This window comes from Odocoileus virginianus, chromosome 27 (genome assembly GCF_023699985.2).
Source record: "Odocoileus virginianus isolate 20LAN1187 ecotype Illinois chromosome 27, Ovbor_1.2, whole genome shotgun sequence".
Lineage (NCBI taxonomy): Eukaryota > Metazoa > Chordata > Mammalia > Artiodactyla > Cervidae > Odocoileus > Odocoileus virginianus.
In genome coordinates, this window is record NC_069700.1 from 19534274 (window position 1) to 19557031 (window position 22758).

The following is a 22758-nucleotide window of genomic DNA, read 5'->3' on the forward strand; positions in this document are numbered from 1 at the left end:
GAGCAGGAGAGAGAAGTGGGGGAGGGAATTCCCCACACAGACTGGTGGGCCTGAGAAGAGCAAGACTCCCCACTCTGCACAGATGCTCCAAGTCCAGGTGCAGTCCGCCAACACAGGTGTTCAGACTCTGGTCTCTTACTCGGCACCACGCTCCAGGAAGGTGCTCTGGCCACCAGACAACCTGTGGACCCTGGATGACCCCGTTAGGTCTGGGAACGCTGCTGCTTGCTTGCTGTTCCTAGGGCCTGGAATCTCACGTTCAGCTCACTCTGTCTATGGGACCATTTATGCAGGGCCTGAGGAGGGAGTGAGAATGGATGGTGATGATGATATGTGTAAACAGAGATGGTGCCTTGTCCAAATCACACTGGAAAGACAGTTTCCTTTCTTATTCACTCATAGGTCCAGCCACGGCGAAAACCATCAAATTAGGTAAGATGTGGACAAACTTTAAACTATTATAGGAGCCAACTTCTAACAGATCAGTTATTGAAAACATAATCTAATCATCAGCGCCTGAAACACTCAGCTTTTGTCTATCAGTCATTAGATCTTCATCATCCACAAATTTCTGTATTTGCAAATTTGTCTACCTGCTAAACCTTATCAACTTAATCAACCCTTGTGGAACTTCTGTGGTCCTTTCCAGCCAAGCATGGACCAGCGCAATTCTGAGTCGTCTGGTGCACACTCTCAGCTGAGGTTGAACACTGGGAAGTTCTGCCTTGCTTCAGGTTTCACAGTGAATGGACGTCCTTTTCCATCTATTTGGAGCCAACCACTTTTTCTCACTTATTTGCTTTCTGCAGGGGATTCTGCAGTTTGAAGTGGCCCCCAACCTTAGTGCTACAGTGCTGTCTCATGTTCTCAGTACAAGAGGACTGGTAAGCAGTCAGTACATCTAGAAAAGGTTAAAGTGCTAAATTTCATCTTACCTACATTTTACCGCAAAAAATAAAAGGCAGCTGTGATGTACCTTAAGGAAAAATTACAAGTGTCAGTTAAGCTTCATTCAGGCATGACTTACACTGCTGTTGGCCAGGACCTCAAAGTTAATGAATCAATAATATGTAAACAGAAACAACACACAGAACAAGACTGTGTTATTGACCACAGGCTTGGAGGAACCCAGCTCAGCATTTCTCTTAGGCAATGGTTCAGTATTTGTTAATTCAGTGTCTGTGAAGACTGTACTGCACATAACTACCATTAATAAAGAGAAGTGACTGTAACTGGCTTAGATCAACAGCTCAGGGATCAACTTGCAAATGTTCAAACTGTAAAGATGTGACTGTAAAAACAACTGTGATGCCTCAAATTCATATAACACTTCATAATTTTTCACCGGTGGCACAATCCTGGAATTGCTTATGATAAAAAGGACTTCAAAAACCTAAAAAGAGATATCAAGGCCCATTTGAGGGGGACAGTCTCTCAAAGATGGTCTGGTACCTCCACCTTCTCTACGGTTTTCTTGGCTGCTCTGGGGGCAGCACGGGTGCCATGGCTCTCCCGCTCATTGCCCTGAGATCCTGCCCCTGAGACATCTCATCAGTGAGGCCTTCCCTGGCCAGACTTCGCACCCCCTCCAACTCCAACCCCTTTCCCCTATTTAGTTTCTTCCATAGCTCTTTGCAGCATCTGACATACATTTATTTGCTTATTATTTGTCTCCTCCAACCAGAATGTAGTAACTTCTGTAAGGGCAAATCTTCATACCTGGCACCTAGAACAGTGCCTGGCATTCAACAGGTACTAAGTATTTGCTAAATAAATTACTAATTAAAAAAAAATGAGTGAACTCATAGGGGCTCGGTGCATGGTAAAAGCAAATTTGCAATTATTTACTAATATCTACATTTTGTGCTAAAGAAAGTGCTCTCTTTTGCTCTTTTTCTCCTCTCTCTACAATTGAAGCTGTCAAAAATCCATTACATATGAAATAGAGAAATGAGGATTTTCCTCAATGTGTTTTTCTTTAAAAATGGTTTTATTCCAGGAATTTTTTAGATAGCAAGTTTCCCTAGTGTACAGCAAGTATGAGCTCCAGAAAAAATACAAACCACACAAAAAACTTTTGGCTCATATCTGCTAGTAGAGATAGTGCTATTTTTGTAAATCCAGACTTAAGCTAAATTGCCCACTGTCTCTTTCATATTTCTATCCCTTCAAGGGTCCCAGCTCTACTACTCTCTATCTGAACTGGCATGTGAACTGATTTCTAACCAAATGATTCAGCCACAATGGGAGTTTAACTTTATTACTCAAATATCCATTTAGAATATGTACCAATGTCGTCATGAAAAAAATGATGTCAGCATGCAGTGATGGTACATATGTGCATGTGTACTAAGTCGCTTCAGTCATGTCTGACTCTGTGCGACTCTATAGAATGTAGCCCACCAGGTTCCTCTGTCCATGGGATTCTCCAAGCAAGAGCTCTGAAGTGGGTCGCCATGCCCTCCTCCAGGACATCTTTCCAACCCAGGGATCGAACCTGCATCTCTTCAGTGCAGTTCAGTTCAGTCGCTCAGTCGTGTCTGACTCTTTGCGACCCATGAACTACAGCATGCCAGGCCATCACCAGAGTCCACCCAAACCCATGTCCATTGAGTCGGTGATGCCATCCAACCATCTCATCCTCTATCATCCCCTTCTCCTCCTGCCCTCAATCTTTCCCAACATCAGGGTCTTTTCAAATGAGTCAGCTCTTCGCATCAGGTGGCCAAAGTAGTGGAGTTTCAGCTTCAAAATCAGTCCTTCCAATGAACACCCAGGACTGATCTACGTTAGGATGGACCGGTTGGATCTCCTTGCAGTCCAAGGGACTCTCAAGAGTCTTCTCCAACACCACAGTTTAAAAGCATCAATTCTTCAGCTCTCAGCTTTCTTTATAGTCCAACTCTCACATCCATACATGACCACTGGAAAAACCATAGCCTTGACTAGACAGACCTTTGTTGACAAAGTAATGTCTCTGCTTTTTAATATGCTGTCTAGGTTGGTCATAACTTTCCTTCCAAGGAGTAAGCATCTTTTAATTTCATGGCTGCAATCACCATCTGCAGTGATTTTGGAGCCAGAAAAATAAAGTCTGTCACTGTTTCCACTGTTTCCCCATCTATTTGCCATGAAGTGATAGGTCCAGATGCCATGATCTTAGTTTTCTCAATGTTGAGCTTTAAACCAACTTTTTCACTCTCCTCTTTCACTTTCATCAAGAGGCTCTTTAGTTCTTCACTTTCTGCCATAAGGGTGGTGTCATCTGCATATCTGAACTGGCAGGCAGGCTCTTTACCACTAGCGCCACCTGGGAAGCCCATGATGCCACATATGACATACACAAATGTTAACCTACATATTAACCCACTCGGGACAGAGGATCAATGCCCTCCTCTTACCCTAACAAGTGACATGTATTCTCTCATAGATTAGAACAATGCCTCAGACACCAAAACTTCCAAAAACACATACTATACCTGTGTGAACTTGTCACAGTCAACAATGCGGAAAGTTTTGCCATAAATTGTGATGTTTATTCCTCGGTTTAGGTCTTTCCAATGGTAATGGTCTCCCCGGTCATTCTTGGCAAGGCGCTGGCGTTTGATTAACTTTCCTTGAGGGATCCCAGAGTTTTCCACAATAGGCTCTATGACAGACATGCTGTCATCTTCCAGATAGTAGTAAATGTGCACTTGGCGGATCCTGTAATGTTCCTCAGTTGACATAGGAACATCTTCTTGGAAATAGGCATCAAATTTAAGCACCTGTAATACAGAAGGGTGGAAGAAATGGTGTGTTAGTGTCTCATCAAAAAATACCAAGTCCCTTCTCATGCCAAGAACCACCACTCAGGGAGGTTCAAATACTCATCATTCCCACCTTGTAATTCAAAGGCTGCCAAGCTATGATCACGGGACAAATCTATCCCTGCTGTTTGTTTCTATAGAACCTGCAACTAAGCACAGTTTTTAATACATTTAAATGGTCGAAAAATCGAAAGGAGAACAAAATTTCAGAACACATGGGAACCATACAACATAACATATCATTGCTAATGGCTGCCTTCCCATAAGGGCAGAGTTGAGTAGTTGGACTGCTGCTGTGAACTGAGTTATGTCCCCACCTCCACAATAAGCAGTGTTGGAAACTTAACCTTCACCATGACTATACTTGGAGATAAGGTATTTAAGAGCTAAGTAAGACTATGTGAGTCCTGAGGGTGGAGCCCCAATCTAACAGACTGGTGGCCTTCTAAGAGGAGGAAGCGGGCTCCCTCCCCCCCTCCCAGCACACGTGCACTGAGGAAAGGCTGTATGAGGACACGGCAAGAAGGCAGGCGTCTGAAAGGCAGGAAGAAAGCCTTCCCCAGAAACCAAATCAACAGCAATCTTGGACTTGAAGCCTCCAGAACTGTGGGAAAATCAATTTCTATTGTTTAAGCCACCTGTCTGTATTTTATTACGGCAGCTCAAGCAGACTAAGTCAGTCACAAGGCCCCAAATATTTATTTATTTGGCCCTTTACAGAAAAAGCTTGCTGACCTCTGAACTAAATACTCAAAATAGGGGTAGACGGTTTACTAATATGTTCCTTAAAGACTTAACTCTACTAGCTTTATTTCAAAGTCAAATATTCCATTTCAAATTTGTGAAAAGGATAAGAAATTTGGACGAGAACATGACTTTTGGCTTCAAAATGAAAACCAAATCTCAAGTCCATTTCTTTAGAAGTGGGGTGTCTTGTAAACATATATTAATGACATATTCATTCTTAGAGACTTTATATGAATGAATCTCAAATCAACCCTCCACCACATCTTTGGGTGGCTTGTAAATACCCATTTTGTGCTCAGAAACAACCATCCCAGATGGAGCAAATCCCAGGTCTTCTGGAAGCAGCAGCATCAGTGTAAAGTCAAAATGGCACAAACTGGGATTTTTAAGTTTCTATTACTCTATTTTTAACATTTCTTTTCAAGGCAAGAACATATTAGAATGATGTTTCAGGGAAGTAAGTGTGTTAATCCAAACCCAATTCTATTAAAACAAGGGGAACAAACCAAGGAGACTCTTTAGTGAAGACACAATTATGGCTCAATGGAGGAGAAGATGAAATAATGTATAACATCTACTGTGGAAGAATAAGATAAAAACCAAAAAGGAATGGGCAACTGCATAGCAGAAATATGAATGTAATGGAGTCAGGGCCTTAAAACTCATCATCCAAATATGAAATGGATGAATGTAGCAGAATGTTTAAAGCAGAAAAACCATACAGTAAAAGCCAAATACAAAGATCCTTTTAAAGTAACATTTTACAGCAACTGCAAAGAATGAAATGAAGACATGATCAGTTATTCATGTACATAATAGTATTTGAACCACAGACTTACACAGATTTATCTGAGAAGATAACTTTGGTAGTGCAGATGGGGGGCTCGAATTTAGGCTTACTGAATTTAAGTGACAGCACAGTTAATACTGAAGGAGGCAACTTGAGATGCAGAGCTGGGTTTAGGGAAAGAAGTCAGCATTAGAAAAAAAAAATGACTCAAATATTTTGACCCGAGCAACTGAAAAAAATGGAACTACAATCACATTGATATGGGGAAGACTGCAGTGGAGCATATTTGGGGAATGAGGAAACAAAATTAGGGGTTTCTTTTGAACATGTTTACTTTTGAGATATCCATTAAACATTTAAGAGGAGATGTCAAATGGGTAATTCATCTAGAATTCAGGACACAGTTCATCATGTAAAGGACATTTCAAGACAAGAGTCTGGAGTCAAGGAGTGAGCAAAGACAAAGGAGAAGAACAAACATTGAACCCTGGAGCATACCCAGCTTCCTAAGCCATCTATTTTCTAAGGTGGAGGGGATGCAGATACCTTTGGCAACAGAAAGCTGGCCTCAGAATGGGAAGCAGGAAAAAGATACATACACACACACCACATTTTAAAGGCTCAAATAATCAGGATTTTGTGTATTCTGTTTTTAAAATGTTAATGAGTTATTTAAATCAAACCTTATAGAATTATGTCATATGATCAGTACAAATGAATCCTAATCTCTCTTTGTGCACTTACAGTCGCGGATTGGGACCACTGTAGGCTAGAGTAGCTGGGCAGTGGTTACATTTTCCTAGAGAAGTGATGTGCTCAGAGCTGTGCTTTGAGGAATAAACCAAGCAGAAAGAAGGTAGGTTTTTGTTTTTTTTTTAGGTAGAGAAGCAGTCCCCTGAGTGTTTGAAGTGGCAGTAGGATGAAGGATAAAAAAGATGAAAGAAGAACACCACAGAGTGGGAAGTCAGCCTGGGGAATGATGAGAACGGTAAAGGAGCAAAGGGGGAAAACACAGGCCCTCCCTGGAGATGTCCTGGTCTTTATCATCTACGTAAGAGATCGTTATATCCAGTCATATTCTAATCATGAGGAACGGCATGAAGAATGTCCAAAATATGGACACATATCGGCTATGAAGTGGATTTCTGAGTATTCTCAAAAAATTTAAACTCTGATTTAATTCACAGAACCCATAATTTCCTTACTGCGAAAAAAAAAAATTTTAGGTTCAAAACCATGCATTTAACTACTCTACTTCATAATCTACGGTAAGAATTATTTCTCAAGAAATTATGATGATTCCAGTAAAATGAGTAGAAAAAATGTAAATATTCTTTTCACAACAATTATCTTTAAAGAAATGAATTGTAATATTTAAAAAGTATAAACTAAGTAATGACAGTTAGCATAAAATTACATAGAAAAACAAAAAATAAGAAGCTTATTTCCTATTAGGCACAATTTTCTCTCTTTGAATTTCATTAATACTTTTTCACTTTCTAGTTTACAATAGTTATTTGCTATTGTTTTCAGTAAAAATTGAACATAACCTCTTATATCTTGATAAACTGTTAAAACCTGCCTGCAAATGCCAGAGACATAAGAGATGTTGGTTTAATCCCTAGGTCAGGAAGATCCCCTGGAGAAGGGCATGGCAGGCTACTCCAGTAGTTTTGCCTGGAGAATCCCATGGACAGAGGAGCCTGGTGGGCTCCAGTCCATAGGGTCACAGAGTTGGACACAGCTGAAGCGACTTAACACAGCACAAACTGTTAAAAACGCCTGTCTCACTCCTCTCTTGTATTTTCAGCCCTCTCCCTTTTCTATTGGCTTTGCACTGCCTATCACAGCTGTAAATAAACAGGAGAAACAAGAACAAAGTTAAGACATACAAAATCATATCACTGATAATGGATGTTTAGGTTCAGCCTATGAAAGGAAAGCCTATGAATTTGATACTCACTGTATCAAATGAGTTAGCTGAGATGGGAAAGGGGAGAGGATATATATTATGGCTGATATAGTTAAAAAAAAATAACTTTCTTCTAATTAAGTGATTACCAGTGCAAATGGCAAATTTCCACAAGATTATTTTGTACCTTTCTGCCTCTAGCTTCAGTAAGTACTCTGTAAGACCAAGAAAGCAGACAAGTAATATAGGCCAGGAGTAAATGAAGACAGCTAACTACTGATTAGTAGTTGTCACATCCAGTTATATACAGACATCACTGGGAAATGAGAATCAATGAAGGGTTGGCGTGACACCCAAGTTTCTTTAAAAGTTCCGTCAGTAATTCTGCTACATGGCCAGGGTTAGGACAACCTCACCTTAGTGAAAAGAGAAAGCTCACTGACAAAGGAAAATCAAGAATGATGTGGAAATGTTAACAGATGGAAATAAAACAACTCACATTACAAAAGCATAGGAATAAATAAAACAAAAATGTTATACTACCCTTTGGTTAAGTTAAGACAAATCTGAAATGCTCCCTGAAAAACAAAAACTTATGGAAACAGCCTAGACAAAAACTGATGACAGATGAAGTAATTTTCATGATATTTTTGCATTTCACAGAGATTAAGCATGTGTCATTACTACAGAATACAGGACTTTTAAAATGTGGAAAACACATCAAACAGGTAAATACAGCAATATGAACTCAAGAATTCAGAACTCATCCGACTTTTTAAAACAGTATTTAGAAAATATTTCAGTGACATCTACAGGGAATTATTTTCTGTAATCAGCTTCCTGAATAAAGAAAGAGTCTTTCAATCCTGAGTCCAGCTGTCTATGACTAAGGGTTGAGGCATTTGAACAATTTTTTCCTCAGAGAATCTGGAAAGCCTGTGGTTTACTACTGACTATTCTGCAAACAGCTGGCTCTCAGAAATCTGAATTTGAGGGGTACCCTTTGATCCCAGATGATACCTTTTTGTCGAAAGCCACATGAGCAGGAACAAACTGTGCGGGTGGGGCCTGCCTGGGCTGGCCATACGTGAGGATTGGGACCTTGCTGGCCAGCTCGTCCAGATCAGCCTGGGACAGCTGGTTGACCTGGAGCCTGTCCCCGCCAATCCCAACTGTTGGACGCCGAACAACTGCATAGCCATTCCTATAGCCCAGCGTCTGGCTTCTATGAAATGCTGTTTTCTGAAGGAGAAAAGAAGTGTGTTGTGATATAACAAATATTTGTTAGGTAGAAGAGCTAACTTCCAAAAGTATCAGATTCAACCTTTACTTATAAACATCCACAAACCCTGTATCAAAAATTTAACCTACATGGGAAGGTTCTTGTATTTTAAGCTAAAACCCGGGGCCAGGAACAAGGAGGGAGGCAGCAGCCTGAGCTTAAAATAAAACTTAAAGCCCTGTTACTGAACATCCAATTTTAATCATCAGCTCACCTACCACAAAAAACTAAAATATCTTTATATAGACTCCTAATTTTGTACTATCTTATCTGGTGGTCATAAGTCATGGAACCAAAACAATCCAAATCTGTGAAATGAATTCTTACCTGAAATGAAAGGCCCTCTTGCTACAGTGACACTAATATATTCATGTAACTCTTTGGAAAGCAAATGGATATTATGGATTTAAAGTCAAACTCAATAATTCCACCCTCCATCCTTTAGGCATATAATCCAAAATCATGGGAAAGAACAATATGCCTAACGCTGACAATTACAATGTTAATTACAATATAGCAAAACATGAGAAGCAATCTAAAAGACAAGCAGGAGCAAATGATAGAAAGCTGGCTTAATGGGCTATTATGAGGCTATTAAAATACTGGTTTTGAAGATCATGCAGCAATCTGGGGGAAATGTTTATGATTTAATAAGCCCAGAAAAGCAGTTTATAAAATTATACATGTACTACAATTACAAGCATGCAAACACGTGCACAAAAAGACTGCTTTGGAGAATGTTCTCTGTTCTATACATTACTGAATTATGTTTTTCTTTTTTACAATCAACACATTCTTTTTGATAACTGGAAAAAAAACAAAAGATTATATAAAAAAGAAAAAAGTGAAAAGGAAATATTTTTGAAGGAAGGAGATCAAAACAGTGGCAAGGAGACCCAGCCTCCCCACCACTCCACAAAGATCAGTGGTCGGACAGCTATCCACAAACAAGAACTCTGGAAGAGGTCCATATAGGAGGTTTCAGCAACACAGTGGGATTAAAAAAAAACCAAGGATATTCATACAGGAAGAGAAGGAAGACTACCTCATTTTGTCTGTATCATCCCATTCTCCAAACCAGCACTGTTCAGTGCCAGGAGACAACTTCCCCTCAACAGGAAAGGAAGAGTCAAGTGAGCAGTCAGTCTCCACTTTTTTACCTTACCTTTATGACCAAGGAGAGGAACTTACAGTTTCAATTGTTAAACTACATAAATATAAATGATTATTGTTTCATCTTTGAAAATCAGTCTATTGAATCTTAATGCTGACCTTCCAACACATATTTCAGCACCCTGAAATTTCAGTATTAAAATCATAATTTTGTCAAGGGCTAAACTGTCTCAGAGGGGGGAAAAAAAAAAACACAAGTCTATTTTTTTTTCCTCTTCAGTTTTGTCTAGAGGATACAACTAAAAACACTTACGCCAGGGGAGGAGTGAAACAAAATCCAAACAGCAATCTTTTATAAAAATGTTAAAAGCGAAAAGTGCAATTATCTCCCACAAATCACCTGAGGATGGTTTGGAAGGAAGATGGCCAAGTGCCATCTTTACGAGCAAGAGCATTTGGGGGAAAAAGGATTAAACAAGATTGCAGAAAAAGTCGAAGTGCTGGACAGAAAAGAAGACAGGGCTTCGTAGAAGCATAAATGAGACCGCGGGAAAGGACCTGGCAGAAAGAAGCCAACAGGTGGAATGGAGTTGGGAGTGGGAGCGATTACTGGGTCTAGGATTCAGAAGAGGAAAAATGCGGGCGGCAATGATGGGCTTGGGGAGAGTGGGTGGGCGTGTAGAGGTTGAGTCGGGGAAGAGGCCCCGGTTGAGGGAAGAAGAGTTTAAGGATGGAACTGGGCAGGAGAGGTATGCAGAAGAGAGAATGAGCTAGGGAGAAGGCCGAAGGAGCTCGGGAACCAGGTGGGGAAAACCAGCAAGAGCAGCGCATCAAGGAAGAACGCTGGGAGGCCAACAGACTGCCAAGATGGAGTGGAAAAACCAGAGAGGGATGGGCTGCGATCTAACTGGAGAAAGAGGGTGAGGTCGGGTGTGGTGGTGCGGGTGAGAACAGAGTTGGGGGCAGAAAGAGGGTTTGAAGGGGAAAAGGACAAACTCGCGTGGACGAGAAGAGACGCAACCTGCTGCGAGCCCTCCAAGGCTGCCAGGAGGTGGGGTCAGGGGGTTGGCCGGAGAAGTCCTCACCGTTAAGTCCTTAAAGGACGTGCCTGGGAGAAAAGGCAGGCCATGCACTGGGTTAGACACCATTGCGGCCGCTCTCGCCGCAGCCACCCGGGTCGGGTTTGGTCCTCCCGCGTTGCCAAGGGGACCAGCGGCGTTCTGGGCGGCCCGGCAGCTCCATGGTAACGCCAAACAAGCCGAGCGCTCGCGGAAGAGGGGCGGGGCCTGAGACGCAGGCGTGCCCGGCCCGCGCGTGCGCAGCCCGTGGACTAGACGTTCTCGCGGGAGTGTGGCCGAGGGGAGCTAGCCCCGCCCCGCGCAGTCATGTGAGAACGCGGGGCGGGAGGAGGTGGTTGTAGGATGACGTGATGGTTCTCCTCCTGAGGGCCTGGGTTCCGGGCGGGGCCTTAGATCAGTTACAGGGGAAGGGGCGGTCCTTCCTTCGCTCCACCCCAGTCCTCACCTCGACCCGCCAGCTCGCTCTTCTCCCACCCGTGGGAAAAAGGCTCCTGTCCCAGTTCACACGGAAGTGTCACTGGCTGGTTCCGGTTGAAAGTGTTAACTTCTCCCGAACCCGTGCTTTCCTGGGGCCAGGGACTGAGAATTATTCATGATTGTATTTCTGTTGTTCAAGGATGTTCAATAAACAAAAGCAACTGACTGGTGCCTAATCCTCCAACTACCGCATTGAAGTTTTTTCCTACTTTACCTTTCTGAAGGAAATGGCAATCCACTCCAGTATTCTTGCCTGGAGAATCCCATGGACAGAGGGGCCTGGCGAGCTACATACAGTCCCTGGGGTCGCCAAGAGTCGGACACGACTGAGCGACTAAGCGCAGCACATTGTACTTCTACATTCTCCTTCACAGGCCTTGGTGGATGGACCGGCCCTCCCCACCCCATCCATCTTACACATTCACCGCAGGACACTCAATATTTGTTGACTGGAGAGCTACAAGGCGCTCCTGTCGATTCTCCGAGTCTCTAGTATCCACTACCTACAGTTGCAATAAAAAGTTAAGACCCACGAGGGAAAATACATCTTCCAAGAAAAATTTGTCATAGGAAAAAAGCAAATAAGTGCGGTGATAAATTGTCAAAATCGTCGGTACTCTTTTTACAAAACTTGTTTACATTATTATCCCTTAAAAAATGTAATCCTGTTCTTGAAACATCTTCAAGAAAGAAAAAACAAGCTATCAGCAGCGCTAAGGAGCTTAAAAAGAAAAACAAAACCCAGATGCCTGGACATTGGATTCACTGGGTTTGAAATGGGGCCCAGGCATCTGATTTTTATAACAGCTATTTCTGAGAATGAGCCAGTTTAACGGAGTGCGATAGAGTAGGAAGCTTCACGCCAAAGGCATCCATGTCATGGGTGGTTTACTGCCAATACAGACAAAGGCTTTAGTTTTACTGCTGCTTGTCAGAGCAAATCCCCCTGATGGGTTTCACTAACAGGCATAAACCTCAGGGGGCCCAGGACATCAATCCACTAATGGCACATGAAGTAGTTATTGGTGGCTCTCTTCACACCTTGCCCAAAGATTTTCTTTTCTGATAACACTTGCTCTCCCCTAACTACTTCTATTTTCCCATTTTTGTCCCCCACTCCCTTTTTCACCTTTCCAGATTTTTTATTTTTTTATTGGTGTAGTGCCCTAATGTAGGTGTTTAATACATTTTTTGAATCAATGCATTGTAATGATACTAAAGACTTTAAAAGAATTTGTCCATTACATTTTATCTTAGCCACTGACCTAGAAGGGCAGTGTGGACAAAGGATGTCACCATATCAGTAAATAAAAAGATGTTGCAACTATTAAGCCATCAGTCACAGAAGTCATCCACAACTGCATGCTGAGGGGATTTAGGATGGAGAAAAGCAGAATACTGGTCCTGGATGGTAAGGTGCCTATTAAAGGAATGAGTTCAGTGAGCCCAGACTCTTGCATCTTCTCATACAAAGAAAATCACTCATTCATTAACTTGAGATGTCTGTTTTTCTTTAATTAACAGTAATTTTTTTTATGTTCTGACCACCTGTTTTTTGTTGCAAAACTCCGGGCTCCTCCCTTACCTCTTTGTGGTAGTTGCTTGGAGCTTAGAGACTGTCTTCCTGGTTTGAGTCCTCAAAAAGCCCACTGAATAAAACATAATTCTCAACTTTTAGGTTTTGCTTTTTTTTTTTTTTTCATTTGACAGAAGTCAGCCACTGGGAGAATATTTCAAGATGGCAAGTTCAGCCTCAGAGTCACTGGACACTATGATCCTTGCTGACTCTTCATGATAAACTTACACTGTTCCTAGTTATACGATCCATCCCCCACCACCCGCTACCACCCTTTCTCTTAATTAAAGTAAATCCATGGCACTAGGACACACTTGCAAGAGCCCCTCTGGACTCAGTGTAGAGTTGCCCCGGGGTCTGTATTCACTGGGCTGGTAGGAAAAGAGCCCGCAGACTTGGAAACGGTGAGTCCTTCCTAAGTTTCTTGTCCTTTATGGCATCTATTCCTATTGGGACAGTGCCTTCTGGTCAAATGCCTTTCTTTCCCAGAAGGGCACACTATGATACCCTTAATAGAGTGTTTTAACTACTTTCAGACCTAGACATGCATGCTGAAGGAAACTTCTCTTGGTCTGTGGCCTCATAAAAATGACTTCACCTCTGAGGAGGTGAAGCCAGGCAGTATTGCAGCTGTGCTAAGCACAGGTCCATGTCTGTGAAGAAGGTTGAGGGGAGTAGGTAAGACAGGGCTTCAGAAAACTGCATGAAACCTGGGGGGCGGGGGGCTGTGATTAAGAGTTTACATCCTGTTTCTCCTAAACATGCTGACTCAGCATGGATTGCACTCACCATTTCTCACCTTGTGGGAGAGGGCCGGAGCCTGACCATCCCAGGCAGCTAAAGTGGAAAGTGCCGTGTTAGGAAGGCTGGACATAAAGCCTGGACTCAGAAGGCCATAGGGACGTTGCATGACCTTAGAGGGTGCTACGAAACTTGGGGGATGGAAAAATTAGGGAATATCAGACTTCCAGGAAGCCAAAGCTGATAGAGGGCCTCTTGGGCAGGATGACATCTCTCAGGGACTCTTGATGGGAGAGGTCGGACAGCAGAGCCTGAAAGCAGTTGCCTAAATAAATCTCCTTTTCCAGCATTTTGGCCAGAGTTGGCTTTTACCCAGAGTTTGTTTACAATTATGGGACATTGTTGTTTTTTATTACCTTAACATCACAGGATTAATATCCAGCCGGCTTTCTGCAATAACTGTGATGCACTACAGCCCTCTGCTGGATAAAAGTGGTACAGCATGGTTTGTGTAAAGCAAGCTCAATGAGGTTTGGAAGTACTGGCGGTGTTGCTAGTGAGTGGCCATGGAGGTGACTTGGGCTCCAAAGTCACTGCAGATGGTGACTGCAGCCATGGAATTAAAAGATGCTTGCTCCTTGGAAGAAAAGCTATGACCAACCTAGACAGCATATTAAAAAGCAAAGACGCTACTTTGCCACCAAGTTTCCGTCTAGTCAAAGCTATGGTTTTTCCATTAGTCATGTATGGATGTGAGAGTTTGACTATAAAGAAAGCTGAGCGCCAAAGAATTGATGCTTTTGAACTGTGGTGTTGGAGAAGACTCTTGAGAGTCCCTTGGATTGCAAGGAGATCAAACCAGTCAATTTTAAAGGAAATCAGTCCTGAATATTCATTGAAAGGACTGATGCTGAAGCTGAAGCTCCAACACCTTGGCCACCTGATGCTTAGAACTGTTTGGAAAAGACCCTGATGCTGGGAAAGTTTGAAGGCAGGAGGAGAAGGGGATGACAGAGGATGAGATGGTTGGATGGCATCACTGACTGGATGGACATGAGTTTGAGCAAGCTCCGGGAGTTGGTGATGGACAGGGAGGCCTGGCATGCTGCAGTCCATGGGGTCACAAAGAGTCGGACACGACTGAGCGACTGAACTGAATTAGACTGATGGAGGTGACACCTTGCAAGGGCATGTACCTTGGTCAGATGCTCTGTATCCTTCATTTCTATTACTCCATGGTCTCTGGAATCTGCCAAAACATGCTGGTCAACCACTCTGATCTTTGCTAAGTATGAAAACAGAAGAGTGAAGCACCCACAGTGATTTCCAAGCAGATTCTGAAGGTTTAGGACACACAGGAAATCTTCATTTGACACAAAAATCACACAGCTTCTAGAGGTTCCTTCTAAAGGGTTGAAAAAAATGGTGTTTCTGATGCTTTTTCCTCTAAGTCAAATCCATTCTATTATCTTCACTGACTCACTTGGAATTCCCTTCCCTCTGAAAAATTCTATCAAACACGACCTCACAGAATTAGAGATTCCACAGTATGTAAGTTTCCAAAGATAAGTCCTTTGTTCAGTGCCGTTTTCTCAGCTTCCGTCACAGTGTCCGGCACATCATAAATACTCAGTAAACAGCTATAAAATGATTGACCAAGTAAATGAATAAATGATAACTTGAAAATCACCCAGTACTTTTCAAACTGTCAGTGTATCCCCTTTACAAGGTCTTTAAATCATCATAATGATCATGACAACCAGAATTTATTTAAAAAAATAGAATATTGATTATCAGGATGCATCAAATGTTGAATGGGTGAAATTCAGTGAAAAAAACATTTTAAGATGTATTCAAATATACCCACTGGTTTGTGGGTATTACTGTGGTCAGAGTCAAAAAACTTGGAAAGTGATTAACACAACCCAGCCCCTCATTTTACTGATGCAAAATCCCCAGGTCAAAAGAGATTAAGGAAACATGGGTGAATGACTGCTTACTAATTGGGTATTTCTTACACTTAATCCCAATCCTCACACAGCTGAGAAAGATATTCCTCCTTCAGCACGTGAGGGATCATTGATTCTAGCATCCTGTTTTTGAGATCGCTCTGCCCTGTTATTTCACAGGATGGAGAAAGAGATGTGTTAGAGTGATGTGACAGTAATGTTGATTACAGGTTTAAATGCCAGATGCCGACAGGATGTGAATTCGCTGATTCAGGTAAATGGCGACCTTGAACATGGGGAGATGTCTTTGGTTCCTCCTCTCCCACTCAACATCTTGATCCATTCTTCATCCTTCTCTCTTCCCGTATGTGTGGCATGGAGCAGAATGTACACAGCGTGGAACAGAACATAAGCAGCATGAGACAGAAAGTAACAAGCCATGTTGAGAGTCCTGAGAGCCATGCTCATGTCCTCCCTGAGTCATGAATATTTCTATGAACTTGGACAACTTACATGAGTTTTTTCTCCTTACATGTGTTTTTGGTTTTTTCATCTCTACATTGAGAAGTCTGGGCCAGAATTAGTGAACATTAATTGCTTTGAAAACCTAGTGAAAGCTGTCCTGTCTTCCCCAAAAGCACATACTCACAGGTATAGATTTCAGCTATGACTTTATGGAGTTAGGGAGCCCCAGTGGGTATCAGGTCTAGAGCTGTCCCCTCTCTGAAATCTTACATAAGGAGGAGTCCCTATCATAGCTCCCCGGAAGCAGAATGATGTGTTGGTTGAAAGTATTGACTGTAGAAAGCTCTTCAGGACAGACAACACTTTTTTGCCAACAAATGAATTGCAGGGAAGGGGACAAAGAGTGAAGTGGAAGGGAAACCAATAGATTAAAAATCTTTAGTAACAAATCAACCAGCTGCAATGTGTGGGCCCTGTTGAGATTCTCATTTAAACAAATACACTTTAAAAATAACGATGCCATTAATGAGATTGCTGGGAATTTGAACATGAGAATGTTAAGGAATTGTTCTTCAATATTTTAGAAATGATCGGTATGGTGGTTTTGCAAGAATGTCTTCATCTTCTCTAAAAACTTTTAGAGCTACATACCCAAGTGTGTATGATGGAGAAAATAATAACATGTCTGGTATTTGCTTTAAAATAATATGAGAAGTGAGTCAGGGTAGATGAAGCCAGATTGCCCATTAGTTGACCCTTGTTGACATGATTAAACACTTCACTAAATACTTCTGTCTACTTTTGAATATATTGAAATTTTCTATAATAAAAAGCTAAAATTAAAAAAAAAAGTATGGCCTCTGGAGCCAGATGGCCTGGGGCTGGGCCCTGATTCTACCATTTACCAGCTCTGTGACTTGTGGGAAGTGCCCAGTGACTGCCTTTAGTGTGGTCTGGGGGACTCTTCTGTAATGGTTGGTTTGGAGAGAGACAGGGAACTGGAAAAATGATGGATGATCAACTGAAGTCAGGGAAAGGGGCAAGTGGGTTAGGCATTTTAAAGCATAAGTAACATTTAGGAAGCTTGGCGCCTATCACTTAAGTCTTTTTGTCTGCTTTCCTCTTGGACTCTCCAAACTCTCAAAAAACATCTCACAGATAAGACACACAGACACACACATAGACGCATACAGAACAGACACAAAGACACACACAGAGACACAGACATACACACAAACACACACACCCCCACATCCCTTTAGCGGGTGGGAGGGACTCCAAACTCTGAGTCTGGGTCACAGAAAGGAACCCTGTTTCCCCTGTGTGCTGTGGAGGAGGCTGGGAATCAGGGTTTCCCTAAGCACCCTGGACCCGGTTCCCGGGGTCACCATCTCCTTTCGTCACCATGGGGATGGACAGCAGACCGTGACTTAGCAGCCATGGCAGGTGGATGGGTTGCTGTGGAGATGAGAAGAGGCCAGGACCCTAGAGGGAATTTGCTAAGGTGGCCCAGGCGCCCTGGCTTCACCGGGGAGGGGTCGGATGTGTGGGAACACCTTTAGCGACCCTGAGACCAGCTGTTTGGAATGTCTTCTCTGTATTTAACCTCCCACCACACGCGTGATAAGCTTCCCGGAGTATTTCCACTGAGTATACACGTGAGACCACAGATCCACGCCTCTCTTTAGTGGGTGTGGGTGGCGAGAGTGGGGTCTCCGAGTTCTCATCTCCCCCAGCCCCTCCCGAGCCTGCTGAGCTGAGAGATCCAAGCCAACGGGCAGCCAGACTGTGTCAGCTGATGGAGGTAAAAGCTGAGATCGCCTGGAACAGGTGTTATCATCCTAAGGCAGCCATCACGCAGCAGCAGAACCGAGGGGCTTAGACCACACACATTATGCTCCAACCTTTCTGGAGGCCAGAAGTCAGACATCACGGTCCAGGCAGGGTCACCACTCCCCTCCTGGCCTCCGGCTATTCCCGCCACCCCTCCAGCCTCAGCCTCTGTCATCACCGAGGTTCTTCCCGCGTGTCTCTGTGTGCCATCCCGGGGCCCTGCATCCTCATCTTCTCTCCATCTCTCTCTCCTCTTATAAGCACATCAGGTCACACTGGGCTAAGGAGTCACCCTACTTCAGTATCACCTCCTAATCACTCCCATCTGCAGCTGCCGTTTCCAAAGAAGCTCACTTTCTGAGATCCTGGGGATTAGGACGTCAATATATCTTTGGGGGAGACATAATTCAAGCTGTAATAGATGTGAATCAAGAAGTAAAAATGAAGAGGTGGATAAACTGGGGGATTGGGGTTGACATATACACACTGCTATATATAAAATAGATAACTAATAAGGACCAGGGCTTCCCTGGTGGTTCAGCTGGTAAAGAATCCGCCTGCAGTGTGGGAGACCTGGATTCAATCCCTGGGTTGGGAAGATCCCCTGGAGAAAGGAAAGGCTACCCACTCCAGTATTCTGGCCTGGAGAATTCCACGGACTGTATAGTCCGTGGGGTCACAAAGAGTAGGACACTACTGAGTGACTTCCACTAAGGACCTCTTATATAGCACAGGGAGCGGTACTCAGTACTCTTTAATGGCCTAGATGGGAAAAGAACCTGAAAAAGAGTGGATTATGTCTAACTGATTCACTTTGCTGTACTCCTGAAACTAACACAACATTATAAATCAACGATATGCCAAAAAAAAAAAGCAATAAACGAGTGGGTGGAGCAGTGGGGTTTCCGCCACAGGCTGAGAACCTGGGGACCAATACAAGAAAGGATCAGGCTTCCAGCCTGTCGGGGTGGGTCTGAGCACTGCAGGAAGTTTCTCCACCGATGCCGTGATGGTCTGTGATGTGCAGAGGGTGGAAGGAGGAACTCTCACCAAAACACCCACAGAACCATGGGGGTATGACATACATCTTAGTCTGTGATGGGTGGAGAACGACTGCTCTCCAGGGCAGTGAGCTTCACTCTGGTGAGAAATTTCAGGAGCCAACGGAGAGAGTGGGCGAGTTTAGATAGAATCCACAGCCCCCTGTTTGGGGGGGAGTGATAGAAATCATAATGGTTATGACAACAACTGCCACTTGCACTGATTAAGCACAACATTTATGCTGTTTGCTCCCTCCTACAGCAAAATTAGTCAAATTCTGGGCTCATTTGTTCTTGATTGAAAAAAAGACACTGAATGTAGATGTTTGCTATTAAGTTGCCTTTAAGAAACTATTTTAGCCAGAATAGTGATCTAAGTGACTCTGAGGACTAGGGTATTTTTAATAGATCCTGAAGTTGAGGATGATCCAGCAGATGTTGGCAATTTGATCTCTGGTTCTTCTAGTCCCAGTAGTCACATATGGATGTGAGAGTTGGACTATAAAGAAAGCTGAGCGCTGAAAAATTGATGCTTTTGAACTATGGTGTTGGAGAAGACTCTTGAGAGTCCCTTGGACTGCAAGGAGATCAAACCAGTCAACCCAAAAGGAAATCAGTCCTGAATATTCATTGGAAGGACTGATGCTGAAGCTGAAACTCCAATACTTTGGCCACCTGATGCAGAGAACTGACTCCTTGGAAAAGATCCTGATGCTGGCAAAGATTGAAGGCGGGAGGAGAAGGGGAAGACAGAGGATGAGATGGTTGGATGGCATCACTGACTGGATGGACATAAGTTTGAGTAAGCTCCAGGAGTTGGTGATGGACAGGGAAGCCTGGCGTACTGCAGTCCATGGGGTCACAAAGAGTCAGACACGACTGAGCAACTGAACTGAAGTTGAGGAAAGCTTCACAGAAGCATGGGGAATTGACACGAGCAGGCCCAGTTGTTCTTTGAGCTGCCTGCAGTCCTTGGAGGTTAACCAGGTGGTTACAGCCTCTGAGACTCATGTGACCAGGTATGCAGGGGATTCTAGCACAAAGAATATTTAAGAATCTCACCATTGGTGACAGCCTGGATAGGAAGGGAGTTCAGGGGAGAAGGGATACATGTATATGTATGGCTGAGTCCCTTCACTATTCACCTGAAACTATCACAATATTGTTAATTGGCTATAACCCAATACAAAATAAAAAGTTTAAATTAAAAAAAATTTTTTTAAAGAAAAGAATCTCACCATTGGTATTACACCAACAATCACAGCCTAGGGACTTTTCTTGACCAAAGTGTCCAGAAATGAAATAAGAACTGCCTTTATTTCATTTATCATGAAAAAAAAAAAAAAAAGATCCTCATGACATTTCCCTTTCAATTCTATACTCTTTCTAGTTCACCCAATTGGCAACAAGAAAGTTAGACCAAAGGGCCTTCTACATTCACTTTATTTTTGTGCCTAAGAGTATGGACTCTTGATCAAAGGCCTGAGTTTCTGTGAGATGCTATTACTTAACAGCCTGGGGAAACAGTCTGGGGAAATTTTTACTTAATCTGCAAGTTTTCTCATTTATAAAGTAAGGACCATAAGAGTACCTACCTCCCAGAGATTGTATGAGGGTTAAAGGCAAGAATTTAAGCAAACAGCTGAGCAAAGGACTTGGCGCAGGGTGAGCACTAAATAATGTAAACTTTTCAAGTTATTATTCTTCCTTATTTGCAGACTCTGCCCTGGACATTTCATTGCTCCTCTACGTGGAGGATTACCCAGAGCAGGGGAGACCTGGGTACAAACCAGGGTCAGTAGAATTTAAGGAAATGTCAAAGCCTGTCTGGAAATGGAGCTCAGCATTCTAGGCACTAAAAAATGGCAGGGAATTTGGGAAGAATCCTGTGAGCATTGGGTGTGTGTCCACAGGAAAGCAATCTATTGAGCCAGGCCCACAAGTGGGATAACTTAATGATAACCTGGTTTTGTGTTATCATTGGCAAGCCAAAGAACCTGCTCTGTGTTCATCCCGCAAAGCTCATGTGCAATTAGCAATGAATCCACATAGATAAATGGCTCCTCTATAATTTTGTCAGATAGGATTCTCCCCTGGTATTCTCCAACCTGAAGTCACAGTGGAAGACCGAGTCCTAACACAGCTTTCACAGTCTGTCCTCACCCGAGACTCCTCCAACCTCTCTGTTCATACAGGTTCTCAGGGTCCTTGAAATTCTTCCCTCTGCCCAAGAATAAAACACAGCTATCTCGCTACCTCCTTCTGTAGTATTCCCTGATCCCAGTTAAAGCTGCACACTCACCCTATTCCTCTGCCTCCTCCTGCCTTGCTTTCTCCTTGGCACCATCACCTTCTAACACATTAGCTATTTTTTTTTTTAATGGCTACACAGCTTGTGGGATCTTAGTTCCCTGACCAGCAATTGAACCTGTGCCCTTGGCACTATAAGCGCGGAGTCCTAACCACTAGGCAACCAGGGAATTCATGACAGAATACTGTCTGGTGGCTCAGACAGTAAAGAACCTGCCTGCAATGCAGGAGCCCCGGGTTCCACCCCTGGTTGGGGAAGATTCCCTGGAGAAGGGAATGGCTACCCATTCCAGTATTCTTGCAGGCAGAATTCCATGGACAGAGGAGCCTGGCGGGTTACAGTCCACAGGGTCACAAAGAGTCGGACACGACTGAGTGACTAACACTCCCTTTCGCTGAGTGTAAGTCTCCATCAGGGCTGGGATTTGTCTTGCCCATGGCTGCATCCTGGTGCCTAGAACAGGGCCTGGCATCTGTGGGCTCAGTGTTCGTGGAGTGACTGCCACTGAATCCAGGACGTTCCATCGGCTGGCTCTGCCTCCGGCCAAAGCCTCTCTAGCAAAGGACTCTCCGAGGGCTTGACTGACATTTCAGAGTTCTTTCAACGAGAGATAATACACCCTTGGCTTTGTGTCATGAGCCAGTGTCCCAGCCACAGTGCCATCACAAATGTCAGAAGGGAGTGTCATATGACTGAGAGCTGAGCCAGGCTGTTGATTTTTTTGTACTCTACAGAATCAAAGTATTAGGTTGCCCAGGAGTTCCTAATTTCCGGCTTTTCAGGAAGTTCTATATTACACTGCTCATTAACTTATTGGCAACATTTTGACAAGACTTATCCTTACTCTAAAAGGATTCATTTTAATGACGGGTCAATGAAGTATCTTTTTTCTCTATTTTCTGGCATTTCATTAAAAAAATTTTTTTTTTAATTATCTTTTTTTTTTTTTTTTGGCTGTGCTGGGTCTTCCTTGTGGTGCAAAGGATTAGTTGCTCTGCTGCTTGTGGGATCCTAGTTCCCTGACCAGGGATCAAACCTGCATCCCCTGCATTGGAAGGCAGATTCTTAACCACTGGACCACCAGGGAAATCCCTGGCATTTTCTTTAAAAAGCATGCATTACTTTAAAATGAGAAATAACCAATGACTTTGGGAGGGGGTGGGGATTCCTACTGAGTGTGCATACCTCTTTTATGAGACAAACACTTGCCTGAATTTCTTATCTGGCCTCTGATCAATTTCTATTGATTAAGGCGGCAAAGAACTCTGGTTGGTAACAGAGCCTCTAGTCAGAGAATGCTATTTTCTTCCTGTTATTGTGATAACAGAATCACCTTTTCCACAGCTATTTAAATCTAATAGTTAGGCCACAGAATCCTTTGGCTGTTGGGTGACACATTTCAAACCACAGTTACCTATTATGATATAACGCTCCCCAGCTGGTACCAGTGGTAAAAATGTGCCTGCCAATGCAGGAGACATAAGGGACACGGGTTTTATCCCTGGGTTGGGAAGATCTTCTGGAGTAGGAAATGGCATTCCACTCCAGTATTCTTGCCTGGAAAATTCTATGGGCAGAGGAGCCTGGTGGGCTACAGTCCAAGGGGCTACAAAGGATCTGACACGACTGACTCA

General features: G+C 43.3%; 1 protein-coding gene across 3 annotated transcripts in view; it reads right to left on the bottom strand.

Annotated features, from left to right (window-relative positions):
* Positions 1-10923, bottom strand: part of EFHC1 (EF-hand domain containing 1) — a 36700-nt gene extending 25777 nt beyond the window's left edge. Inside the window, exons 1-3 of one of the 3 annotated variants that reach the window (XM_020902844.2) lie at positions 10739-10923; positions 8279-8500; positions 3480-3767 (exon numbers count right to left, since the gene is read on the bottom strand). In XM_020902844.2, coding sequence (XP_020758503.2) covers positions 3480-3767; positions 8279-8500; positions 10739-10801 — 573 coding nt within the window. In that variant the 5' untranslated portion in view covers positions 10802-10923. Of the gene's footprint in view, positions 1-3479; positions 3768-3882; positions 3961-8278; positions 8501-10738 lie in introns of those variants that run through there. The other 2 variants (XM_020902850.2, XM_020902856.2) reach the window with 2 other exon arrangements.
* Between the last annotated feature and the right edge of the window lie 11835 nt (positions 10924-22758).